Source organism: Scleropages formosus, chromosome 15, assembly GCF_900964775.1.
Source record: "Scleropages formosus chromosome 15, fSclFor1.1, whole genome shotgun sequence".
NCBI lineage: Eukaryota > Metazoa > Chordata > Actinopteri > Osteoglossiformes > Osteoglossidae > Scleropages > Scleropages formosus.
The window spans coordinates 12753336-12780415 of record NC_041820.1 but is presented as its reverse complement, the minus strand read 5'-3'; the positions used below and the strand labels follow the sequence as shown (position 1 = coordinate 12780415).

Below are 27080 nucleotides of genomic sequence, written 5' to 3'. Positions count from 1 at the left end.
CTGCAGAGATGCTTGCTGTCGTTTGGAAGATACAAGGTTGGTGGTAAGTCTTCCCTTCCAGTTAAATAGCCAAAACATTTGGAACAGTTTTTTGTACCCTATTATGTTGAATTGCATGTGGCCAACCCAATCAAGGGAAATGCTGCATTCTATTTGCATGGGTTTCAGGTTTTCCACTCAGCGTCATGTTGATGGCTAGTGCACAAAGTTGAGTGGACTGTGAGACAGTGCCTACACATCCTCACAGATTACACCTACCACAAAGACCACGTAAACTCTACAACCACACACATCACAGACCCCAAAACCACAGAGCTCACACAGCTGCCCGAACCTGACAGACCATCTTACATCCACCCCTCATCATGATGCAGACTGGTTTTCTCATCCCGAACCACAATAAGTATCTATGATTCTCTTTCCATTTCTCTCCCCTTTTTGTTCTTCTTTGTCTTTACATTTACTCACTTAAACTGATGCTTTTCTCCAAAGCAACTTACAATGTTAAAGTTACAGTTATTACCGATACAAGGTTATTATTTACTGATTTACACAGATGGGTAATTTTTACCAGAGCAATTTAGAGTAAGTACCTTGCTCAAGGGTACTACAGCCAAAAGTGGGGATCGAACCTGCACCTTTGAGACCAAAGGCAGTAATGCTAACCAGTTCGCTGCCAGCTACCCCTTTATTATTATCTCTTTTTTTTCAATGTTTTGCGGATGACTCCAGTTTATATTCATAAGTACTTTTCTGAATCTTGAATCTATGCTAAAAGCTAGTGAAAGCAATGAGTCCACTTTACTAAGCAGTATTGAGCTGTGAAATTCATTCAGTATATATTTTCCAGTTTTTCATTCCCAAAGCATTTGTTATCTGTACTGGTAACCAACACAGAGTTGTAAGAGGGAAAGTCAGCTATGGTTACTACAAGTATATACACACACACAGATTGTCTGAAACCGCTTGGCCCAAGCAGGTTGCGACGAGCCGGAACCTAACCCAACAATACAGGGCGCAAGGCTGGAGGGGGAGGGGAAACACCTAGGACAGGACGCCAGTCCATCGCAAGGCACCCAAGCGGGACTCGAACCCCAGACCCACTGGAGAGCACGACCCGGTCAAGCCCACTGCGCCGCCGCGTCCCCCCTTATTACGTACATTATTCGTTTATAGAATTAGAGAAACATTTTGTAGTTCACCCTTTATAGCTACTTGTTTGCGTATGAAATAAGAGATGGATGGGTGTTTAACATGATCTCTCGCTCCATGCATGTTTGTGTGTGACATGAAAGAGAGCCTGACACAATACTTCTGTGCGTGTCTTATTGTACGGAATGAATGAGATTGAAAGTCTGTAACGGTCATTCTGTACTTGTGTGTGAGTGTGTATCTTGAGTGAGAGGTAGTGTGTGCCTGTTCAGTGTATGTATGCATTATTTTGTGGTTTGAGGAGTCTTCAGATGCTTGGACCATCATGGTCTGGCTGACTAGCCCACCCAGTTTGTATGGGGGTAATGCTTCATTTTTCTTCTCTGCGCCACCAAAGACTTGCGTGAGAGTGTGCATGCATGTGCTTGTGTCTGCGTAGCCTGGCCCAGCCTGGGAGGAGAGGAGGAGAGAGGGTGAATGTGGGAGGGGGGCATCCAAGCATGTCTCTTGCTCCTATCCCGCGGTGAAAGGCCACATTATAACTGCTTTCCATGACCTCAGGCCGGGGCCATGGGCTGCCTCTGGGCGGCCCGTCTCGGAGCGCTTGTTTAGACAACAGTGGTGCACATGTTGGCCTGAAATACTGCTGCTCTGCTGCGCTTTGCTCAACCAGCCCACCCGCTCACTCGGGTGAGTTAAGCTACGGCATGTGCATGCGGACTAAGACAGCTGATTTATTCATATATTTAAATGATTGATTTAAGATGGAGGCAACAGTTGCTATTGCAGCAGTGCTTACAGTTAAATGCAGATTTTGTGGGAGAGGAAATAACAATATTCAAGCTTTCCTCAAGGTGTTAGTATTTTGCCTTTGTGTCCTCTACAGCCTTGGCCTGTTTTATCCACTTGTTCTCTTGCTGTCAGCTCCCTCACCACATATTATCAACACTTTCAGTGTTGTCTTGGATCTATGACTAAGGTCTTTCTTCTGTTGAGAAGGCCTCCTGCTTTCTGGCTGTAATATTTTATCTCTCCTGATTACTGTGTGTGAGAGAGATGGACCCAGCTAGGGACTAAACATTCCTGCTTTTAGTGTTTCCTCCTACTCTCCCCTGCCTCACAGTCATTTGCCCCTGGGCCTATTAAAAAAAAAAAAAGGCACGGGGCTGAGTAGGTGTCACCAATCCATCCTGCTTTAAGACCAATTAGGCAGAATGTTTGTTTCCAAACATTAGGAGTGACAGTGCATTGATGCAGGCAAACTGATGTATTGCAAGATACTTTAATTTCACAATATTTGGTTCAATTCGCTCAGTTTTTTTCCAGCTTAAGTCAAATGTGCCATCACAGAATGTTTTTGTTGTCTTTGTCGTTGAAGAAAAATTGAGGGAATTTCATTGGAAGTAACTTTTAAGAGCAGTGAAAGGTGGAAGGGACGATTGTATTTCATAGCTCTCTTTTCCTCTCTCTCCTTTGAGTACAAACGAGGCATAAGCGAATAATTAGGTAATTGCCGTCCTGATTGAGCTCAATAGGAAACGTTTCAATTAGGCTAAAACTGCACAAGAAGGAAGTAGGCTTTTACAAAGGGAAACATTCCTTGTCATGCAACTGTCAGCCGGAGCCCACACCAGGAGCAGGGATTAACTGGATATGCGAAGAGGAAACGCCACAGAAAAAAACAAGTTTTTTTTTTTTTTTCCTTAAGTGAAAAGGGAAAAGAGAAGACAGCGAGAAATGATTGCAGTAATTATGGCTGTATTTAAACATGGCTTCTTCTGATATGATTTGCCCATGATCGCTTGTCCAGATAACACAAACCTTTCTGCCCGCCCTACCGCCTGTAATAAATTACAGCCCTCCAGCCATGGAAGAGTCACAGTTCCTGGAAAAAAAAATAAGAAAAATCAGAGACATTAGGGGAAAAAACTTGATCTGTTGCATAGACAGACATGAAGGAAAGGAAAGGGGGTTTAGAAAATGACTCACAGCGTCTGATTAGGCATTTGCAAATTGATTTTATTTCGTGGGGCTGTGATCTGGACTCGGTCAGCTGTGTTCAAAGCTTCACCTTCATTTGTTTTTTCTTGCTTCCTCATTGAAACTGGGCTCAAGCTAGACATCTGGAGATACAGGATAGTATTACTGATCATTTAGAGTCAGTGATCACAAGAAAGTAAGCAAGATTAACGCAGCTTCCCGAAAGCCTCACTTTTTCAAACTTGTTATTTTGTTTCAAAGGCAGAATAAAATATGGCCTGCTATCTTCAGCAATAGCTGTGTTGCTTTATCAGACAGACACCGAACGTACTGACTGGTCTTCTCAAAATTCACATCAAGTATAAGACCAGGCCCTCGTTTATAACAGATGCTAACAAGGAGTACAGTTGTTGAACTTTTCTGGTGTCGCTAAATTGAAAGTGTTTGTTTAATGCCTGAAAACATGTCCCTTTGAAACAATTCCAGTTCTTCCTCTGGTTCATGGCCAAACTGCCCAAAAATAAGAACAACCCAGCACAGCCACCCTGCTAAAGTCACTCCCTATTCTCACCGTCAGGGAGTCGACGCACGAACCATGAAAGTGAGGACTTCATTGCAACTTCATAATAGGGGCAGCACGGTGGCACAGCGAGTAGCGCTGTAGTCTCACAGTGCCTGGGTGGTGCAAGAGGACACGGGTTCGATCCCCACTCAGTCTGTGTGGAATTTGCATGTTCTCACCGTGTCTGTGTGGGTTTCCTCCCACAGTCCAAAGACATGTTGTTCACGTTCACCCATAGTGTGTGAGTGACAGAGAGAGTGTGTGTGTTCCACTGATGTATGGATGAGTGACCCAGTGTAAGTAGTGTATCTAGCAGTGTAAGTCACCAGGGTGAATAAGGTGTGTGGGCTGGTAACACTACATAGAGTTCATTGGAAATCACTTTGCAAAAAAGCATCTGCTAAATAAACAAATGTAAAATTCCCAGTGTCAAGACTTTTGACCAGTCCTGTTGACACTGACTTGTGCCAATACACTAAACAGTTTTTAGCATGCATTTTAGGGTAGGTAATTTATCAGTTACACATTTTTAGTTATGATTTTTTTTTTTTTTTTAAATGTGCAATAATTTTACACAGGGGTGATCAGAAATAAGTTATTTTACTTCTGATTATGACTGCAGGCCAGTTTAATTCTATATTGTTTCTTCTGAATTTACTTCATCAAGGTGTTTAATTTTATTGTCCTATATTAAAATCAAAGCTGAAGTGCAGTTTCTTTGTGTTTTGTGGTTTTTCAGTTTCTCATTTTGTTAAAACTTTACACATTTTCTACCAGCAGTAATTGCTCTTCAGCTCTCTCCCAGCGGGGATACATGTGGTTAAGAGAGTAAACAGTGGTCGTTATTAATATGTACTCTGTTTTACAATTGACCTACCTGTGCTTTTGCACAATCCCAGGCTTACTGTATGTACACAGGCATACAAAATCATATATACTTTCCTGGGTGGCACATGTATATTCAAATTTGTAAAGGTTGCCATTTTTTTACTTAACTTTTAAAGCTCACAAATACAAGTTTTCCCAGGCTCTTTCAGTGTTCTGAACTTAAACAAAAATACAATAAATATAAATTATAAAAACACTGACTTGGTTGCCATTCTGTGTGATGTGAGTATGTTTAGCTGACAGCTGACTCCTATTGATGTGAGACATCTTGGTCTGGGTGGGGACGTCCAGCCTGGAAGTGGCCCCAATAACCTTGGGGCAGTAGGCCGGTTGAGGGGAGGGGCAGCTAAGTACACATCCGCTTTTATAACTCAGTCAATTGTGCTTGTGGCTTGTGTGACATTGTGACTAATGACTGCCCCGGAGTCAAGTGCCAAGCTGCCACCCGCCCACCATTCACTCTACTGAAAGTTCCTATTACTCCTTACTTCAGGTGTGTTGTCGGAACACCACAGAGAAAAGGAAGTGGGTGGGCTCTCCTGTCTGTATGCTGGGTTGGGGTGCTGATACAATGTCCACATACATGTCCTGTGTATGTTTGTTTTTGTAAATAAAGGGAAACGGATCCTTTGCTCTGACCATCTCCTCAGGGACACACTGTTGTGTTTGCAGTACAGAGGGAATGTTGCACTGCACTTCAACATGCTTATTGCTGTGTTTTACCTTCTCCCTCATTTCCATTTTCCTGTGCATTTTTCATAATAAATGTGTCCTGTCATCAGTCCAGAAGCACGAGTGAGACAGCATCAGAGTCAGGGGCTTAAGGAAACATGGCCCCCCTTATGGAAGGAGGCGGGAGACTGAATCCCGGTAATATTTCACCGAAATGAGTTCCATTTGCTTGGGAGTCTTGCATGGGATGAGGATGTCATGCTCATATGGAGCAGTTTATGAGGATTAGGAAGTTTTATTTAGTCTACATGGCCTGGGCCCTTTTTGGGTGCTTTTACATTTTTATGGCTTTATTGCAGTTACATGGAGTGGCAGGAGAAGTCATTATGCTGCCTTGCTTCAGTAGAACTCAGTGGTGGTACCTCATCCAGATATACTCAGGTTGTCTGTATTTTGCAGAATCTGGAACAGCCTTCTACCTTGCTCCTCAGCATGATCAAACTTGTGAACACTTTAGCACTTTGTACCTGATGACACCTGTCTTGACTTTTCCCTTACTGTCATCAGTACAAAAGAGTCTATATGTACTAAACTGTTTGGTAGGCATTACAAAATATAATTCAGTTTATTTTTGTAGAGCACTCTTCTCAGACACAGTGACACAGCGTGCTGAGCAAAGGATAGAGACATCATACAAAAAGTAGATTGACTATACATGAAGATACTACAGTAACTACATTAGTTATTAAAGCTGTAAGTACAAACTTCCAACCAAAGGCAAGGGTGAAAAAAAACCTTAGGGGGGTTCAAGTTCCAGTGGCTTCCCACTTCTCCCGAGCATTCCAGATTAAAAAAAAAAAAATTAAGAATTTATACAGTTACTAATAACATGACTACTGTCAGTATAAGCTAATAAATTGATGAGCTGATGTCCAAGTTCAGATGTGTTGGACACGTCTACCACAACTTACAGTCATTGGCTTCCATTGGCATGGCATACTGGTATCATATAGTGAATGACACGGAGAGAGTGTGTTTCACTGATGTATGGATGAGTGACCCATTCTAAGTAGTGTATCTAGCAGTGTAAGTCACCTTGGTGAATAATGTGTGTGGGCTGATAACACTACTTAGTACCCATTGTAAGTCGCTTTGGAGAAAACCGTCTGCTAAGTGAATAAATGAAAATGTAAATGGTATCACAGCTGGTCTCCTCAGGCCTTTTCATGAGGAAACAATGCTCAGCAATAAAAAGAAAGGGTTGGTAAATGATGTTATAAGGAGAGCAGAGAGTCTTATACTAAAAGACAACACATGGAGACACATTAGAATTAATGTCTACTGATCTGTGTGATGCATTGTTGAGCTCCTTAGTAAGCCATCTACCCATTATTATGTAACTGCTCTTCCAGTGGAAGGTCATGGTGGTCCTACAGCAGAAACACAGGGCATGAGATAGTGCACACCCTGAATGGGGGATCAGTCTCTTTAGATTCAAGAGTTTATTGTCATGTGTACAGTAAACAGTTTGTTACACCATACAATGAAATTCTTACTCTGTGAATCCTTTCAGCAGCCTATGCAAACACACACACACACACACACACACACACACACATTTTCAGAACCGCTTGTCCCATACAGGGTCACGGGGAACCGGAGCCTAACCTGGCAACTCAGGGCGTAAGGCTGGAGGGGGAGGGGACACACCCAGGACGGGACGCCAGTCCGCCGCAAGGCACCCCAAGCGGGACTCGAACTGCAGACCCACCGGAGAGCAGGACTACGGTCCAACCCACTGCGCCACTGCGCCCCCTCCTATGCAAACATATATATTAAAATGTTAATATTTATATATATATATATTAGGGTGTATCAAATTAGATACGAAGTTAGCTGTTTTTCTCTGTGTAATGTAATGGGTAATAAATTCAAGAAAGAAAAAATTGACATATTGGTCAAATCAAGATAAGAAATGTGTTAATTTAGTCACTGCAGTGGTTGAATTTTTCCCTTATGGTCATTTGGACAGATACAATATGAAGTGTTTGTCCATGAGTTCTTTGCAATTCCAGCTCATTGATATATTGTGATGCATGTGCTGTGTGTGCGCAGTGCCCTGCTCCTCCTAGGACCACTGAGGAGATCTTATCTGGGAGGTCACCACTCTTTTTTCCCTTTTTTCATTCACCTCCTTGCACACTCTCTAACACATCCACTTCCACCCCTCCCCAACCTGCAGACGTGTGTGTGTGTGTGTGTGTGAGAGACGCTTGTTTCCCTAAAGGAAAAGGCTCATGTTCCTTGCCTCCACTGGTCTTTTTAAAGGGTCAATTGCAAACAGTTGGCCACTAGTCTGGTCCAAAGTAAACATTTGTAGAGAGTGGACTGCATGTGTGGGTACCTGGGCCTCTGCAAACTGTCAGATACACTTTCCTTTCTTCTTCTTTCTCCTCACTTTTCTTCCACCCCCACATTCCGCCACTGTCCAATACACTGCCCTCCCCTGCATAAAGGTCTTGTAGGACTCTACCTTTCACCGGTCCAGACATTCATGTTCTCTGGAGCTCCTGGACTTGAAGTAGTCAGGGTTGCTTTATAAGGACAGGGTGATTGCATTTTTGTACAGTGTGTCCAGTTTGCCGTTATGTGTGGTGACGCTGCCCAAGCTGTATAAACACGAGTTTCATTTTTTGCCATTTATAATATATATTTATAGCTCTCAGAAATGTGTTGAAGCTATAAACAGGAATTTCATGAATCATAAATTTTACAATTTTCTCTTCATCTCTGAACTGTTAGTTACTACGGTACAGTGACTTTGTGCTTTTTGTGTGGTAAAAACACTGGCCTCTTCACCAAGAACTGGGAAGGGCCTGCTCAGCCCATAGTATCTTCGCTCTTAATTACCCTCACATTTCCTTCACAAAGCTTGTGCTTCTTGGGTGGAAGTATTTTTAACTGTTATGGATTAATGTGATATTAAAAGTGATTAATGTATCCTCAACAGAAATAAGTATTTGGGGTCTCTCACCTGGAACTGAATTCACTTCTAGATTCTTGCTGCTTTGCTTTCTCTGTCTACCAGAGTTAAGTACTGAATGAAAGAGCAGCAACCCATATTTTTTACTCCTGAGGTTACGAGACACATTATTACATTATTGCTTTGATGCCTTGATGGATGAGATCCTCCCTTCTTGAAAAGTGTGAGTCAAACCTTAAAACATGCTCCACGCTCCACTCTTTGGAGATTATCTGCCTCAAAGCAAAACAGCTCACATATTCTGTTCTTAAATATTACAGTATTTAGTTATTTTTACTGTGTCATGTATTCATTTCCTCCATTACCATGGAAAAATGTGTGTTTTTAAATACAGCCTGTGTTATATCATTGCTTAGCAGATACTTGTTTACATGGTGTGTGCCAGATGGATTTTGGTATCATATTCAAGAGTACAGGCAAGGGGCCCCTCATGGAACTGAAAACACCAACATTTTTTGAACATGGGTGCTGATAAAATTCATATTACACTTCTGACCAGTGGGTGCATTTTCTCTGGGAAGTCTACCTCACCTCCTGTAGAATGTGATATACATCAGCGCCTAACTACCTCATGCCGATTTGGTTTGCTGCTGTTGACATGTACAGTAGCTGATGTTTCGTTCCGTGCCCCCAGCAGCTATGAGAAACATAAGCATGCCTAAAGGCACCACTCTTTCCTCTCATTTCCCCTTCCACTCACCTACTTTTCACACATGCTATCTCATACTATGCTCATATGCACACTTTGTACATTTACATATCGTATTGGGGACTTTAACTCTGAATCTGATGTGGTAAAGGGTACCTAATCCCATCCCAACAAAAGTTACGAAATGATTGTTGAATGACAGTTGTGAAAAGCATTTTACATTGTGAAGAAATCTTTTCAAGGTTTGCTTTCAAGGGGTTATTATGCTTGCAGAAATATTTTCCTCAGAAATGTTCCCATCAGGTTTGTCGACACACACCCACAGTGATGGAAACTGCCAATAGCAGGCAATAGTCGACTTTGGTTTAGAGGAGGAAAAGATAATGTGCTTTTACTTAGAATTTTTAAATATGAAAATTAGCCTCAAATGTATTTCACAAGGGGGGTGCGGTAGCACAGTGGGTTGGACCAGGTCCTGCTCTCTGGTGATTCTGGGTTTCGAGTCCCGCTTGGGGTGCCCTGCGACAGACTGGCGTCCCGTCCTGGGTGTGTCCCCTCCCCTTCCAGCCTTACGCCCTGAGTTGCCGGGTTAGGCTCCGGTTCCCCGCAACCCCGTATTGGACAAGCGGTTCTGAAAATGTGTGTGTGTGTGTGTGTGTGTGTGTGTGTGTGTGTGTGTGTGTATTTCACAACTGAAGAAATCAACAGACATTTGTTTATAATAAAACAATATTTGTTTAACTTTAATTAAAACAGTTGTACAGCAACATATTGGTGTCAGATTGTCAGGGAGTTCCTCAGTGGGAGGGACATGGGTGCAGAGCCATGCATACTGGTACTTATAAACTTACTGTCTGTGATTAATCCCTAATGAGATGGCATGTTATTAAATGTATTTCTCCCAATATCTGCTTTGTATGAGCACATAATTGTAGTGTATACCAAGCATCAGAAGAACAGTTACACACTAGAGAATCCAGATGGAAAGATGGAGAACAAATGGTTGCCACCTCCCTGACTGGCATGGCAGTTGGGCAGAGCCATGAATTTGGAATGACAATATACATTTTTCTTAATGAAAACACTGCTTGAAAGGAACACTTGTCTGTTTTTTGTGCACCGTTACAGCCAGTACCACTGGAAATCTCAGGAGGTTTGGCCCCTGACGTGTCTCTTAGTGGGACACATTTTGGTCGTTTAACTCTTCCAAGACCCTGACATGCAACATTAAGGGCAACTTTGCTGAGAGAGGAAAGAGTGGACTTTAGGTCAGTCATGGCTATCCAGTTGCCTTCTGGATGCCTGAGACTACAGCAGATGCACACATGTTGGCTATAAAGTTCTTCCTGGGCCTAGCCATGTCAAGGGTTCATCTGTAACATCTGTCATAGCATAGTTGGCATCTAAACAATAGCACTACCCTGACCTAGCCACCAGGGATTTGCCCTGAACCCCCTTTTATGCTTAAAAGCTGCATTTGTCTTTGTGTGTGGCGGAGTGAAGTTCTAAACAATTTCAAAAATGTATGTCTCATTTCAAGGAAAAATCTGACATACTTGACACCACAGTACCATTCGGTTTTGGAGATGGACTTCTTGTATTTATTCTCATTATTCGCTTCATTATTAATTTTGTAATACAGATATAGATAAGAATACAGTCTGACTTTTTCCAGTATTTTGTACTTTGTCAGTGTTTATGTCGATGAAACCTTTTGTGTTAAACTGAACTTGGAGAGTTCATTTGCTGAACAAATATAATCACCTAGATGAAACTAACTGCTTTTCCCAGTTTCTCCCCACACCCCCTTTTAAGGCTTTTGTTAGTTTGTTTGTTTTGGGCTTAGAAATCGGACACCCAGCTCTGTAACTTTGCAAGATGTTCCAGAGCCTCTTGAGTTATTCGTCATCTTGAGCGACTGGTGCCAAAATCTTGCTGCCTGTTTCACATGGATCCGTCAAGGCAGACCTGCACGCACATGTAGAACTGCGACATGTCTGTTCAGACCTGCTCCCTCAACACGACTGTCTTACTGCACAACAGGCCTGCCAGCTGGAGCATCAGAGCCAATCCTGGGCAGCAGGAGTCTAATCTGGACATTTGTTCAGCTTGGCACATTCATTTGTTTGAGCTCCGCTCATTGCATGCACATGTATTACCTGCACTTGACTGCTGATAATCACAGATAATGACAGGAACACATGAACAATTGCTCTTTGGCAGTTGTAAGGAATTGCACTGGGAAAAAAACAATGAATTCAAGGATCACTCAACTGGAAGATTACCAGGGTTGAGGAAATTGACCTTTACATTATATAATTTATTGAACTTCTTTTCTCGTGATTCTGAATTTCACTAAGTATATTGTAATGTGTACTGTGACTGATCTTACTGTGGCGTAAACATTGGAAGCAGTCTGTGGTTGTGTGTGCACACCTGACACGTATGTAGAAACATTATCCATTTTCTCCTGATTTATTTTGAATGAAGAGCAGCACAGTGTCCACTGTTTCCCCCCCTCAATGACAGTGCTATTACCTGTATTTAACACAGTATGAACTCTCGTTTGTGTGCTTCTTTCATGCTTTTTGTTCTTTCCTAAACTAAAAAAATGTATGACTTCAGTGCCCCTCCCTATGTCTATGGCTCAAACATGCCACCAAATTCATACCAACCTGTCTTGTACCTTTGCAAACACAAAACCTGTAGCACAAAGCAGCCACAGTGGTGGCTCATTTCAACCACAAGCTATTAATTGCACAAATCCAAATAATGATAATATATCGCAAGAAAAAGCCTCCTGCTGATTGCATAATCATTGAATTTGATTGTTTTGCATGTAACATCATTGCACATGTGCATCAGCATTAAACCAGCATGTAATATATGAAGAAACAGCTTGAAAAGGCCCTTTAAAGGGCATGTGGAACACCTCTTAGTTTTCAGAGCCCAGCGCAGCAAGTCCAACAGTGAAGATTTGGAGTTTATGAACACATCAGTAATCAGTTTATAAAATGTATTTTTACAAATTGGAAGAATAACTTGACAACACCCAACCAAGATGTGAAGTAACAACAGTCCACTAGAAACAGTCCTGGTCTCTTGTGTCTGCATAATAATAAAACAATTTAGTCATTATTATTATTATTATTATTATTATTATTATATAACTGAACCCTTTGTCCTAGGCATATTACAGGGTTAGGTAGACAGTGCTTACAATTTTGAAAGATACCCAGCCTATGACAAGCCTGGTATGTAAGTGTGCACATCAACTATGAGATACTTGTAGTAATATGTTTTCTTTTTTCCTTGTGTTATGTTGCACATTTAGTCGGGTTTTGATAGAATTATGTCCTTTCAGGTGACATTGATATAAATTTATTTGTGGGGGAAAGGGAGACCAAGTGGTGATGAACAGCTAAAGTGCTTTTAGGTACAATTAATGATGTGTAGTTAGACATACGGTGGTGTTTAAGATGTAATTTGCACACTTTAGTTATTCTTGTGCTGAAGTTTTGGAAATGGGGAAAAAAATCAGTTTTATTCATTTAAAATGTTGGTAATAAGTTTCAACAATACTCATGCTGTGAATGGAGCCATGAGAACAAACTGCCTTGATAAATTGAGGGGTAGATGTATTTTGATTGTAGCTTTGAATCTCCTGATAGCATAAAGGCTAAATTTTGAGTATTGGAAATAGTCATATCCTGACACATGCATGTTTAAGTTACAGGAATTCAACTTTAACAAGGAGTTTCATTTACACATTACTTCAACTTATGAGGCATTTCTTTGTATTCTTGACAGCTGTGGCACAAGACATTTACATTTATTAATTTAGCAGACGTTTTTCTGTAGTGAATGTCACTTACAAGGATGACTGTGATATTTAGCACCAAACATCTTTATCCAAGTTGCCTTACAATGGTAGAAACACTACACTAAACTTCCTTCAATCGTTCACCCTACATCCATCTACAGCATACAGCACATTATGGGTCATTTACTCACCAGGACACCTGAAGCACACATTTCCAACTATTAGTGGAAACCCACGCAAACTTGTGCAAATTCCGCACAGACTGAGCAGGGATCGAACCCAAGTCTAATCACACAGCCAAGGCTCTGTGAGACACCATGTCAGCCTGCTTGGCAACTGAATTCATTTTCATTGTCTTCAGACATTTCTTTTGTTTTTTACTGTTGAGTTTTGATTTCTGCATTTAACAGTCAAATTAGTACATAACATCGTATATGATACCTACAGTCTGTTTGTCATCGTTTAAGTGCATATAATGGCTACAGAAGAGCTGAACAACTGCAGATGGGCAGAAAAACAATATTATAGAGTAATTAATGAAGGGAAACTGCCTTGTAATGTTGCATTGTAACAAATGTTAAAGTAAATGGGTCAGTTTTAATGGTATTTGGCAGTGTTTTTGAGTGGATCTCAATTTTGTGGCTCAAGAACCTATAAAAATTTAACCATGGAAACTAATTGTAATCTGGTCTTTGAATTAGAAGAATTCACCTTGCAAAGGGATTTTTAAGAAGATGTTGCCTTTTGGAGGGAGAACATTGTCAGATATAATATCTATCCCATCCTTTTTGAGTGTGTACTTTACACTTGGGCCATAATGTGCCCTCCTTCTGATGCAGGCTACACCACCAATGGCAACCGTGTCCAAAAGAGTTTTCTGGGATGCCATAAGTCCCTATGAGTGTCTCCCTGTCCAGAGAGACACCAGGTGTTAACAAGTAATGAAAGAATTTAACTGCCCTACTAAACATCATTATTGCTGTTCTCTGCCAGTAATTGAGTCCATTATCACCTTTTATGGGCTCAGGTACGTTTTTAACAGCGTGCTGGACTTCCAATGCCTGTTTGCGATATCGCTAGTTGCAGAACCAGTTTTGGTGAGAGTGCAGTGACTACCTGTGTGGATATCACTCTGTCACTGATAGACTGCTGGAAACTGAAAGACGAATAATTGTCTTTACACGTCACAGTTTATAAGAAGATTGGATGTGACCTCCTTCATAAAACTCCTCTTTCACCTTTCCAGCCCTCTGTCTCCTCTTTTCATGTCTTCCCTCTGTAGTCTGCTCTTCTCCTCTCTGTCACATCCACTAGGTGACAGTAACAATACAGCTCTTCCCTGCACAGAAAGTAACCAGGAAAAAGACTAAGGAAAGGCAGACAGGGCAGAGACAGAGGCATGGCAGCGAAGGGTGCACGCTAGGCGTTGGACCTTGCAGCCCCACTGGAATCCATAAGTAACCGCAGGGTTTGAGATGAAAGGATTAGAAGGTGAAACTAGCTGCACTAGTTCTAATGCTGTTATTTTTATTGGAATGAAATAGTATTATCTATTGTACACTAGTATCTTCCTTTTTCTCTTTCCTTGTAATAAAATTCCCCTCTATTTTTTGTTCAGTTTCAGAACCTATTTCCTTTCACTCCCTCCTCTTGTTTTTCTTTTTTTTTTTCCTTTTTCCTCTCCCCTGGCACTATAAAAGTGTATAGCGCAGATATGTTATTTTGCATATTAAAGCAAAGTACACAGGGAGTTGCAGGTAAGAGGTTGCAGAGGTCACAAAGTTCCTGCTCCCACTTCCTCATTAAGCACTGCTGCTAAAACCCAGGTATATGCTGTCAACTCCCACAAAGACGCACAGACACACTCACAGTACAAATCGAAATGAATAAAGGAGCTCCTTGTTACACATAACAATATATCACAAGCTGGTACTGTGAATGTGAACACTGTCACTTGTTGGTGTAAGGTGCAATAATAAATGTTTACATTACCCTAATCATTGTCAAATACTAATGGAAATTTCATTTCATATGTAGTATTACATCTAGTATTTTCTGCAAAGACTTCATTGGAAATGTAAATGTGGAATACCCACACAGCCAATGCTCAGTAACATCAGCAGTTCAAGGAACACCTTTTGAATTTTTTTAATCTTATCTCGGATAACATGCAAAATTTTAAACAGCACATTTTCCACATGGATGGAAAATGGAAATCCTGAAAAGATAACTTGTAAAAGGAAAGCTTGCACTTTAAATGAATGTGTCTGTCGAAACAGTAGAATAGTATATTTATCTTAAATGTAGGATTTAACTGAGATCTCTTGTTTGAGTGGTCAATTAAATTTTTTTTTCTTCAAACCTTTAGAATTAGTATTTGAATGCCGTATGCAGTTTGGTTGCAGAATATGATGTGGGATGGAGTTAAAGCCATACTAATAAGTGGTCAAGTAGTAACTGCATACTGTTAAATTGGAACAACATGGTTTTTGCTGCACATGTGATTTTTGTGCTACAGTGTGATTTAAAATGTTTGATGATTCTCCATAATCATAATGCCCATTACTTGAAATGGAGCGATAAAGCTTTCTAGTGTGCACAAATACAGGAAAACAATAAAAGTTCAATCATTACAAATTGAAATAGTTTGTGCAACATACAAATTTAAAATAGATCTATTTCGAGAAGAGCCTGGTTTCACAGGGAGCTCTCAGAAAACAACTGTTTTAATAGATTTTGGAGCTAGATTAGCTTAGCCAGTAGGGGGCCCCCTTTCCTCTGGACTCGTGCGTCTGTGGGATGTTGGGGTTACTGCTGTAGAAGGAGCCATCCTTCTGGTTAAGTACTTCAGTTTGGTACGTTTACACCCTGTACGTAAGAGTGTTATTTCCACATGTCTAGTTTTATGTTGGCCTTTAAGACCTAATCCAGTATAATTAGCTGATTGAATCTACCTGCCATCCCGCCTTAACTGATTGTGGGACTGACTGCCTGGTTCAGAGCAACATCCATACATTTCTTGCTTATATGGAAATGCAAAGTATCTGTATAACTACAAGGTTCTCCTGAAATCCATGGGTTGGAGGTGTTTATGCAACTATTTCCCTGTCTCTCCAGTTTTGTGACTACTGATGCAAAATGAGATGTGAAGTTATTTCAGTGATTGTTATTGTATGTGCTATGGCTAATCAGTAGGTCTGATGCAATTAAGTTATGATAAAATCTTAGTGTACATTTCCTCTACACTTATTACTGTTGTAACATGTGCATGTAACAGCTAGTGTAAGTACCAAAAATAGACTACTTGCTGAAATCCTGAGTGCTTAAAAATGTAGGGAAAAAAGTTTTCTCTATTTTAGTGACAAACAAGTAAAGAGAATGAAATCAAACTGTCCCAGGTACTTTGACTGTGGATTTCTAGTGCTTCCTGTTTCAATATAGGCTGTCGTTGATGGACTTTTTTGTGTGATGTGCATAGCCCACCATGAAGAATAGCTTGAAAATTTGTATATGCACTCAAAGAAGAGAATGGGACTAGGCAGAGTGCATCCTGTCAAATATCAGTTTAGCCATAATTTGCATCCTTTCATCATTTTCTTTCTTCTCTTGCTGTCACCCGCTTCTCTGTGGCTTGTCGCCATTTGCATCTTGAGGACAATTTGGAAAGCCCTTTTTGTCAAACTTTAACCATATCAAAGAGGCTCATTGGCCTCAGCACACAATGGTATCAAGAGCTTTGTGAGGACTCTCTGTGAGAGGCACAGATCAGTGCAGCTCTTTCCTTCATTTTTGTGCGTTACTGCTGCTTCTCATTTCATCTGAATTTGTGGGCAATGCTCAAGGGTGTATCATGAGTCCTCATCCTGAGACCTGGACTTTCTCTAATTTTATTCATATTTCTAACTAGAGGGCCCAAATTCTTGAGGACCCAAATACTGACGGAGATTTAGCACTTACGGATAATTTAGGCTCTTAGGTCCCTTCACTTAGAATGGTTCTTAAAGCTCAGTCTGCAGAGGTGGACCAGCAAGTCATCTCTCCAGACATGGAGCCAAATGCTGGGCAATTTAAAAATGGCTAAATGGCAGTCAGATATTCCTTGTATCTCAGTGAAGTTATGACACTTGGTTTCTACTGTCCTAAGGAGAAAGGACAAAGGGGAGTATTATGAGTACTTCTCAAGTTTTCCACTGTCTTACTATCTACCCCTTCTGCATTCTCCAGGTTCTTGCTGTCTGAGTCCATAACTCCATCCCAGAAAGCTCATTTTATCTGATTTGGTTCATGGCTGGTGACCTGAGAAAGGTGGAAACAGTGTGGAAGCTGATGCAGGGATGGGGACATGTGAGTAACAATGCTGTAGTAGCAAATGGGTCAGGTGGACAGCAGAGTACGTACACCATTTGTTTGCTGAGCAAGGAACTGGATCCTTGCGAAAACCAAGCTGTCACTGGAGATATGGCCATGTTTGTACAAAGCACACTCCAAAGTCTGTGGCAGGACAGGAGTTAAACAATACTTAGTAAAGACCTCAGGCACACTTCTTTGGAGAAAGAAATGCACTTGTATTTATTCTGAGAGATGTAAGTCAATTTGGAGAAAAGCTTCAGCTAAATTAATAAATGTAAATGTTAAAAAGCTGGATGGTGGGCCCAGCAATAGCCCCCTCTGTCTGCATAGTGAACCCGGTGATGCCCCCTAACACAGACTCTTTTTAAAAAACTCTGTTATGTGAAACACCTTGTTATTTGTATGTAAATTCATCTTCAATAATCCCCTTAGAGCCTGTAGTTGGCATGGAGGTCAAAGACTTTTCCATTGAGAAAACCCTCAGAAAATGAGCCTTATTCCTGAACATGCTGAACAGGAGCTTACATCTGTTGTCAGTGGTAACTTGCTGAAGCAATTATTAACCTTAACTCTAGTTTCCTTTTTTGTGATACTGACTCATAATGTCTAACACTACATATGCTTTTGTTAATGGTTTCCTCAACACTGTCGTTTTTTCATTGACTGGCTGTTGTATGTATGAAGGTAAGTATTTAATCCTTACATTTTGTCAGTTGCCCGTGTATGGCCAGTGCAGAACAGCAGTGCATTTTAATATCCTCACCTCATATGATATAATATCATCACCTCATTGGCTTGCCATACTTAAACATTTTTGCCAGATAAATAGTTAAAAACTTTATTTATCCAAAAGGAAATTGTACAAGACTACAGCAGCAGCCGCATTTCCTGGTACAGATATTGCTATAGCTATATTTCCTATCATTTAACTTACCTCATTGTGTTGTGTTGTGAAAGTGTCCAGTGTGTTTGGAATTTCAGCTGCAAGACACTGCATCCTATAAATTGAAATGGTTGAAATGAGATTCATGGTGATCACTAGAGACATGTATATCTTGCCTAATGAGGAGGATCTGATTGATTAGAATATTGGATTATACTGAAACAAATGTTGATACAGTTTTATGAAGCTAAATTTCTCTTTTCATTTAGTGATTGCAAATGATTTCGCTCTGCTTTTTTTGGCAGGGGTCTCAAGAGAACCATTACAGCTGTCAAAGCTTCTGTGTACTTAACATGCATTTTTTTCATATTGGCAAATTTTGGCATGCCGTCCTACAGTTTGCTTTACCCAGAAAGTTTTGATAAGTCTGGAATGCTGAGAAGTTTATCAACCCGTGATGCTGGGAGATAATTATTGCACAAATAATCGGCATCTCATTGTGTGGCATGACAAATTGGGGCCAGGGCCCAGTTTTGGTGTGTTTGTTTTTCATTCCTGCCTCTATGTGTTTTGAAATAGTATTCTTCAGGGTGAAGAAGGAAGCAGCACAGCTGATGAGGGCTGCACAATAGTGACCAGTTCACCTAGAGCTCGCTTAGTCAGGATATATCATGGGAATTTTTTTCTACTGCATAGCTGGGAGCTCTGCTCAAGTTTGCCATAATGCTAAGGGTGGCATTTTGAATATGTAGAATGTATGTACCAAGGCAAAGCAATTCTCCAGAAATGATGTATTATTTTAGTCTGCTTAGTCAGCCCGTGGTCTGTGTGGTTGTATCTGTTTAACACTACATTTATTCCCTACATTTGCAAATCAGTAACATACTTGCATGTGTTCGGCACTCTTCTAAAGCAGATCTCTATTTCATGTGCATCAGTGTCATGTGGTTCAAATGCATTCTAGTGATTTAGCTTAATGGTAATTCATGTAATGTGTTTTTTTAAATTCAAAGTTTTTGCTGTTGTTGAGAGGACATCTGTAGATGGTAATACAGAGAACTTGATTCATTGTCAGACAGTGTCATACAGCAGCTGTGAATCTGCTAACTATGCTTAAATCCAAGTCATCTGTGAAAACTGATTATGATGCCTGCTTCCCTCTCCTCAGGGCCTTCTGTGCTCCACCATCTACGTGGTGCTGTGGGGTTGTAGACCTTCATGTTTAGAAATTTTAAAGCTGTGCTTTAGTTAATTGTAGTGAAGGTGTTTCCTTGAAAATACATTTACATTTTCACAGCATCATTTTAATTCATTCTGATGTATGCAAGGGCTTTATTCAGCATGTTCTTTTTTGGTTTGGGTGTCCACTCAATGTGTCTCGATCTGTCCCCTATGGCAGCTCCGCCCCCTCCTGCCTGTAACTCCACTGATGGATGACACCTTCAAATGCAAAGCCATCCTGAGCTGTCAGGGCACTATTTTTCTTTCTCACTGTGCGTGGGAGCAGCCAGACAACTTTGCTGGCCAAAGTCAACTCCGAATAATAGTCTCATTTTATTGATTTATGAACGTTACTTTTAGAAGTTATCACATAAATGTTCACCTAAGACGAAGCACCTTTGCATTCATGCAGTTCCAGTGCTCTTGTCATTAGTCTTTCCTAAGCCTGCCAAGTTCCATTCCTGGAAATCGCAGTTCCGGTTTTGCTCCTCGCTCTCGTTACAAATGTTTCGTCTCATGGTGTTTCGGGTCTTGCGTTCCTGTTTTTGTCAGATGTGAGCACAAGATGTATATAAATGGGTAATTTAATCTGGAAGCAGTTCTGTCAAAAATTGGTTATTAACGTTTTTTATCCTACAGTTGTACAATGTACTTTCCCCTTAGTGACAGATAATAATATAATTTGTCATTCTCACTTGTTTTTGGATATCACTCTGATTAGATGCTTCTGTCATTTTTAATTATAATTATTTGCCTTGTTTCTTGATAACATGAGAGTGCTGGTCAACAGATGCTGCTATTGTGTTTGTGGAACAACAAAGGTTACTAAATAATAGAAGTCCTTATTTTTGTTTCAACTAAGCAGAACCAGTTAGAGCCATCAAACAGATGGCAAGTCTTGCCAGGCCACATCAGGCATGGATGTCAGTTTTGCTACTGTACTATTATTGTAGAAATAAGGGGCACTGCACTGGAGAGAGAGTGAGAGAGAGTGGCACCTTTGGATTTCTGTGAAGTTCTTTCACACGATAAATGACTCAAAGCCCTCAGAGGATATCTGTTGTCAATGTTGTTGATTTCATAGGTCAGTTATGTAGATTTTAGGAGTGCAATCCTTTAATAATGCCCCCAAATTAAAAACAGTCCAGGAATTAGTTTCGTGCTGATATAAACTTAGTCTGGCTTACCTACTCAAAGTGTGTGCCAAAGTGTCACCTGATGCACCGAAAAAGTAGTGATCATTCTCCACGTCCATGTAAAACCTGGAGGCGGTGTGTGTTTCATCGTTCTGTGCAGTCTTCTGAATGTGAGAGACATTCCAGATAACACCACTGCTGCTTGCACTGCACAGAGCTGTCATTGTTGGCGGCATTTGCAATTACATATATTCATTTAGCATTTTTTTCAACATAGTAAACAAAAGTCCATTTCACTAACAGAGGGATGTAGATGCAGACATATGATTCCTGAAGTACAGTCATTTAGTCCAATACCATGGTTTTCTTAGTGCCTATTACAGAAGTAGCTCCATGTCCAATTGATCCGGAGCCCCAAGCCTGCTCTATGTCCCATTTGAGTAATGAACCAGCTCTTGGTCTCAATTAACTTTGTAAGTCTGGGACCAACTGCACTGAAATGTGGCATATATACACTATCACGCTAAGTAATCAAGAATTTTTTTTTTTTTAAAAAATATTATTCATTTACACTAGATCCGTCACATTTTATGTGGTGTAATGCATGTCATCCCCATAAAAATTAAATAATGCAGCTATAAAATAACAAATCTATAACTCATTCCTACATTTATAATTTACGATGGAAGAAAAAAGTTAAACATAATGAAAAACAAAATTAATTCTCCTCACCTGTGTTTCAAATGTAGTCTTTTAGACTAAGGAAGCTTCTTACAGGCTGCTACAACCACATACACAGTTCAGAAAAGCTTTATGGGCACAATAAATTTGAAATTATTAAGTAATATTTTTTTTATTTTAATGTGTGAGACTACTTTGTCCTGATGGTATTAATCAGTATTAGGACGACTTTGTGGTGAATTTTAGATGGGCTTGGAATAAATGGAAATTTTTCCCCATAAGAAATAATGGCATGAGTAATGTTATCTAGCTTTTTTGATATCCTCTATGTTTCCAAGAACAAGTTAGGACCAGATAATGAAGGATAAGTGTATTTTGCAAGAATGGTGATGCAAGAGGTAACATTGATGCCACACAGTGCCTGGCATGTTATGGTGTAAGTTCAGATCCAGCTCAGGATGAGCATAATTTGCATGTGCTTGAATCCAAAGACATGCGCAGAAGACTGCACTGGTGAGGCACCTCTGTACCCTACTTTACCATAAAAACCCTATGATTGGTTACTGTCAGTTGGATTCAACTCCACAGCACTTGTTTATATCACATCATTTATATATTGTATATATGTGTTTTCGGTGGCCTGCTGTTAAATCAGCAGTCTGTGCTGACTGTGAGCCCAGGCTGCAACTTGACATGCGAGCTTTGTCTTCCAGCAAGCAGCGTCTCCTAGTGCTACGGATGACTCTTTATATGACACAATGCATTGTCCTGGCTGTTTACTCATTATTCCAATGTCAGTCTGCTTTTTTCAGATATCCTGACCATCACGTCTTTAAAAATGTTTTGGAGACATATGTTACATCTGTCTCCATGATGAAAAATGCTACAATGTTTTGTTTATATGAACACAGTAAGGTGGATAGTGTGCGAACCATTACAGCTCATTTATTTATGCACTTTATGATAAGCTGTACAGTTCCTATGGTGCTGCTGTTCAAGGCCACCATTCCGTTGTATGGGTGGGAAGCTACTATATACAGTATGCTAATATCCTGTTCCACGATGATATTATCTTGATTTTTTTGTCTGCCGCCGGGTCGCATATTCAGCGTTGAAATTGTTCTGCACTCTGTAATAAAAATCAGGAAATAGAAAACACCTGGCCCAGTGAAAGTTGCCCCTCCCTTGTGTAGTGTGGATTTGCTTTTCAAATGTCGCGATCCACAATAGTTCGTATTTTAGATCTGGCTCCATACAGTAGTTTCATGAAACATTTCAAATTTCTGCAACGCTTACAAGAGTAAAAACAACTAGTTCACACTGCTGTATATGTGTAGACTGTTTAGCAGAATGTGCAAGCGTCAGTTTATAGTCTTAGGATTGTTTTACTCTGTAATTGGGGTGGGTAATACACTTCAGTCATGGAGGATTTACAGGTTTGTCATGTGTCCTGCCTACATTTCATTGCATGTGGAATAAAATGAGCCCCTGTATATAAGGGAATGCTGTTGTTTGTTTGACTGAGAATTGCTGACAAAAAGCCATTCATCACTTTCCTCTGTGTCAAGTTCCTTTATAATTCCTCCTCTGCTCTTAACCTTTCTGGTGGCTCCAGCTGTCCAAAACGACATAAGACACAATCAGCCCGCTCACGCCAATCCGTTTTCATATCCTCATTGAAGTTCTTGTTTCTCATGCACAAAATCTAACTGAAGGTTTGATACTGAAGAACCTTTGTTGGGTTTGCAGATTGCCTTCCTGTTTGCCTTTAGATTGTAATTTCTAAAGTTTTACATAGCAGTGTTCCTCTCTTATTCCGCTGCAGAGTTCAACAAAATAAACCCATTTGATGTATGTCCTTTTGGTGGTATGATAGTTTGAAATAGGGATATTACATTCCAGTGTAAATAAATTTAAAAAAATAAGTGTGCAATAAAATATTATCTTAATAAATAAATCCATTATGCGAATAATTAACCTTATCCATATTTTACATTTTTATCTCACCTTTCTGCCGTTAGGGTTTTTGCATCTAAGACAGAGTGCTCCATCATTCGCAAAAAATCACCTTTAACATTTCATTTTCTATAGCTTCTGTTTATTATGCATGTTTAAATGAAAACCTGACCCGACCCGACTTGACCCAACCTGAATGACTTATTATAAAAATTAGCCCAACCTGACGGGTTCAGGCAATTATCAAAACTCTACATTGTCTCTTGTTATTCACCCTTTTGTGATGTATAGTCACAGCGAAAGGCCTGAACGCAGTGCAGACTGTAAGATGTAGTTCATTAGGGCCAAATGAATGACAGCTGCGCCTTCCCTCCATGGCACAACTTTGATCTGGAGGCAGCCACTCAGTGTGCACGGACAAGGCCCATAACTAAGGCTTCAATGGGGACCAGGTTTGCCAGATCTCAAAGCTTTGGCAGGGGGTGTGAAGGGGTCGACATATAGGTGTTGGTTGCTGAACCACTGTCCAGCACCCTCAGCACACTCACAAAATATGCCCATCAGTCAATTGGTGGTAGTGGTGACTCAATGTGTGTTATAGTCAAGGTGAAGATCACACAGTAAAGTAATTTAGAAGAAAAGAGCAGTTTTGGGACTTTAATGCAAAGGGTCTCAGATTTGGTATAGCAAGACACATTGCTTGCTGGCTTAAGCTCTTACCAGTCGCTGAGCCACCTGTGTCAACTGATCATTGGTCAAATGGACAAATAGAAATTCCCACTTTCAACCTAAGAATGTTTTTGTTTCTAAAGAGTGCTAGGACTCCTGCTGGATTGGAGAGCCCCTGCTGAGGAGCTGTACCATACAGGCTCATTGTGAACCCTAAGCATACCATGTGCTCAATAACATAGTTATCCCTAGGCCATAAACACATAGTACATTCAACAGAGGCATATAGCATGCATGATTCTAAGAAACCCTTGTCATACTCTGTGAAACCCACTGAACAGGGCCTTGGCAGTAATCAAGCTGAAGTCATCGCCCTTAGATAAGTGATTACACTGGATGCCCTGCTTGTTCTTGCACTGTTTACTAGAACCATGTATCCTCAATGCAGGATAACATATGTTCACATATTTAAATCTCTCTCGGGCGTGGCTCCTGTACTATAGATGCATTCAGTACTTAATGCCTCCTTTGTGCTGCTTGTTTAGAGAGCTGCCCCACTGTACCACAGCTGCTCCGACACTCTAAGTCCGATCACTTACTTTAGCTATTTGCAAGGGACAGTTTTTTTTATTTAGAGATATTATGATTGTGGTTTTACCTCTTGTTTAAAGTCATTTTTTGCAGCAGACTTTTTCAAGTAATGGTATTTTTGCTTTGTTATATGTTTTTTTTAGAAATATTTTTATCCACATCTTAAGTAATTAAATTTAATTCATTCCTGAATCAGAAGTGCAGTGGCTACAGACTTTCGATCCCACTGTTTAACCAGTTCTTTATTATTAGTGGACTGCAAGCATCACCCTTGCTTGGATGCAGTGCGCTGTGGCAAAAAGAGGCTGTGTAGCTGAATTTATTGATCAGTGATGGAGTTCAAGGTAAAATCATGAGGTCATATTTAGTTGCACTCATCTGTTATGACTGAATGGTTAGAGTGAACTGCCCTTTTAGGAAATATTTCAGACTTATTCAGATGGCTACTGTACTCACGAGATCCATGGACTACCCAAGTGTAGACGTTGCACTAGTAAACATGGCCTGTGTTTAGTCTAGCCTTATAATTTATCTTGTGGGATTTACGTTGTTTGAGCTATATCCGTTCTTAAGAACTCTGATATAAGTTTTCTAAAACTTCAGTCTTGGTTTTTTCCCTTCCAACAGAGGCACTGTTCACCCCTAGAGATCAAAAGATCCACCTTTTAAAATGGAGACCTGTAATGGGTTACCAGAACAGAAAGCTTTACCTGTTACAGCCCAAATGGCAAGATAAAAACTGATTGATGAAGCAATGACAAAAGCAAAGGCCGTATTAGCTATGTAGATAGATGTAGATGGTAAACAGTTCTGTCCATCTTCCACTATTTGTGATCGGACAGGTTTAGAACAGTTCTTACCACTATAAAGATGTCACAACTTTTATGAACTGCTTTGTTTTACATTTTACATTTACTACGAAATGTGCCTATTTCAAAGCATAAATTTGTGTACGTTTTCAACACTATGGAGCAGAGTAAATTCAACGCCTGTTGAACATTGAATATCCATAAATTAATGCTGTCATTATTTGGGTACAAAAAATCAAAATGCTTTACTGTAATCAAACTGCATCTAAACACTTGTTCGTTTACACATGAAAACTAAATATTCAGTAAAAACAAACTTGTTCACCTGCTGGTCAGACTTTTTTCTTATTTCTTTTCTGTATACATATCTTTTAATAGAAACTGAGAAATGCATAATTTATAGAAAATAAAAGCAGGTTTGTTGTATTTGTGTATTTCTCCTTTATGTAGTTTGAGAATAAAAAAAAAAATTACTTTTACGGCAAATGGTGCAATCCTTTGAATTATGGAATAATCGTTTCTGTGGATAGTCTTTCAGGCCCAGGCAAACCTATAGACTGACAGAATCCTTTTCTTCTCCCTTCCAGCCTTGTCATACCCTCTTGTTATTCCTAGCTGTTTTGTGGCAAAGGCTACTGGGTGAAAGCACGTTTTAACAGAAGTGTGATTAATTCCCAAGAACCACTGGCAGCAATGATTAATTAACAGCTGCACCACAAATGTTATTGCAGCTCAACTCTGCTATGAGAGACAGAAAATAGATGGGCCTCACGGTGTCATTTTTGTGTAACAAATGATGTTCACACACGTTTCACAAGACAAGGGTGTGTGTTACTCTTGGGACTGGCCCAAATCTCCTAGGCTGTGTGAATTTTTTTTTTTTGTGTCTGTCAGGCTTCACCTGCTTCCATGGTTGTTTGTACACCCCCTCTCTCTGTGCACACAGAGAAGGCTGAGATGCAGGCCAGTAGCAGGAATGTAGTTTTGTTTACGTATTGCGTTACAGTACCACTTATCAGCTCCAGCAGCACTGTGACGCTATCAGGTTCCAAAATCCCTCCATCTGTGATAGGAGATAATTTCAGGTTGTCTCTCTGTGGTTTTTGCTCCAGTACAGGCTTGAATCTGAATATTTGGGAATATTTTAATTGTATTGATCTGAGACAGCAGTGATGTTATTTCAATTTATTGAAGCTAAAGGGTTCCTACTCTTAACTTAAGAGAGACTAATTAAAGTGTATGTTTTTTCTGAGAGAAGTGTAATGGGTTCTGGAAGGGCTGTTACATCCCGTAATTGAATGGGAAATCATCCCAATGTGATTTTATTTTGCTATGAATTTGCATTTACAAATGATGGGGAAATCCTTGTGTTTGACCTACATCTGCTTTAGGGCAAGAGACCTTGCAGTAAACCCTGGCTTGAGCCTCCATCCTGGGAGTTCATTGTACAAGTTGTTATAAGGTACAACCATAGGTTCCAATCTTTAGTTTTCTTTAGCAGAAAAAAATCTGTTCTCTTCAGCACTCGGACTGTGCATGATGTTCCACAAAGACTGTTCTGTTAACAGTACACAAACTAAGATGCATCTGTAGATATTTAGCTTTCAGTGGATTTGACTGAACAATTGTATTTTTTACTGTGTTGTCATTAATCAAAATAACTTTCCAGGATACACCCCATAGAGCCAGTGGCTTGTTAAAGTCAAATATGTATTTAAAATGAACCAAATTAAAAAGAAATTTGAGGAGCAGCTGTGTACACAAGGAGAGTCTGTATAGGAAATCATTAAAACAAATTGTATTGAGAATCTTGAGTTGAAAAACCGGATTCTGTGTAACGGGGTTTCGTGGGAACGGGTGAAGCTGAGTCATGTGACAATGAGGACTCCATCAAAACCTGTACTTGACACCACTGATCACTTGATCACAATATGGTCTTACCCACACCACTCATCTCCTTTTGACTTGAGCTTTCACATATAACTAAGCATTTCATATATGCTACTTAGACCTAT

General features: G+C 40.2%; 1 protein-coding gene across 3 annotated transcripts in view; it reads left to right on the top strand.

Moving 5' to 3' along the window:
* Positions 1 to 27080, top strand: part of slc25a21 (solute carrier family 25 member 21) — a 90454-nt gene that overhangs the window by 28663 nt on the left and 34711 nt on the right. The window contains exon 2 of one of the 3 annotated variants that reach the window (XM_018749910.2): positions 16994 to 17113. The exons of the other annotated variants lie outside the window; for them this stretch is intronic. Within the exon in view, the coding sequence (XP_018605426.1) occupies positions 17104 to 17113 (10 nt within the window). The 5' untranslated portion in view covers positions 16994 to 17103. The remainder of the gene's footprint in view (positions 1 to 16993; positions 17114 to 27080) is intronic. 3 annotated transcript variants of the gene reach the window in all.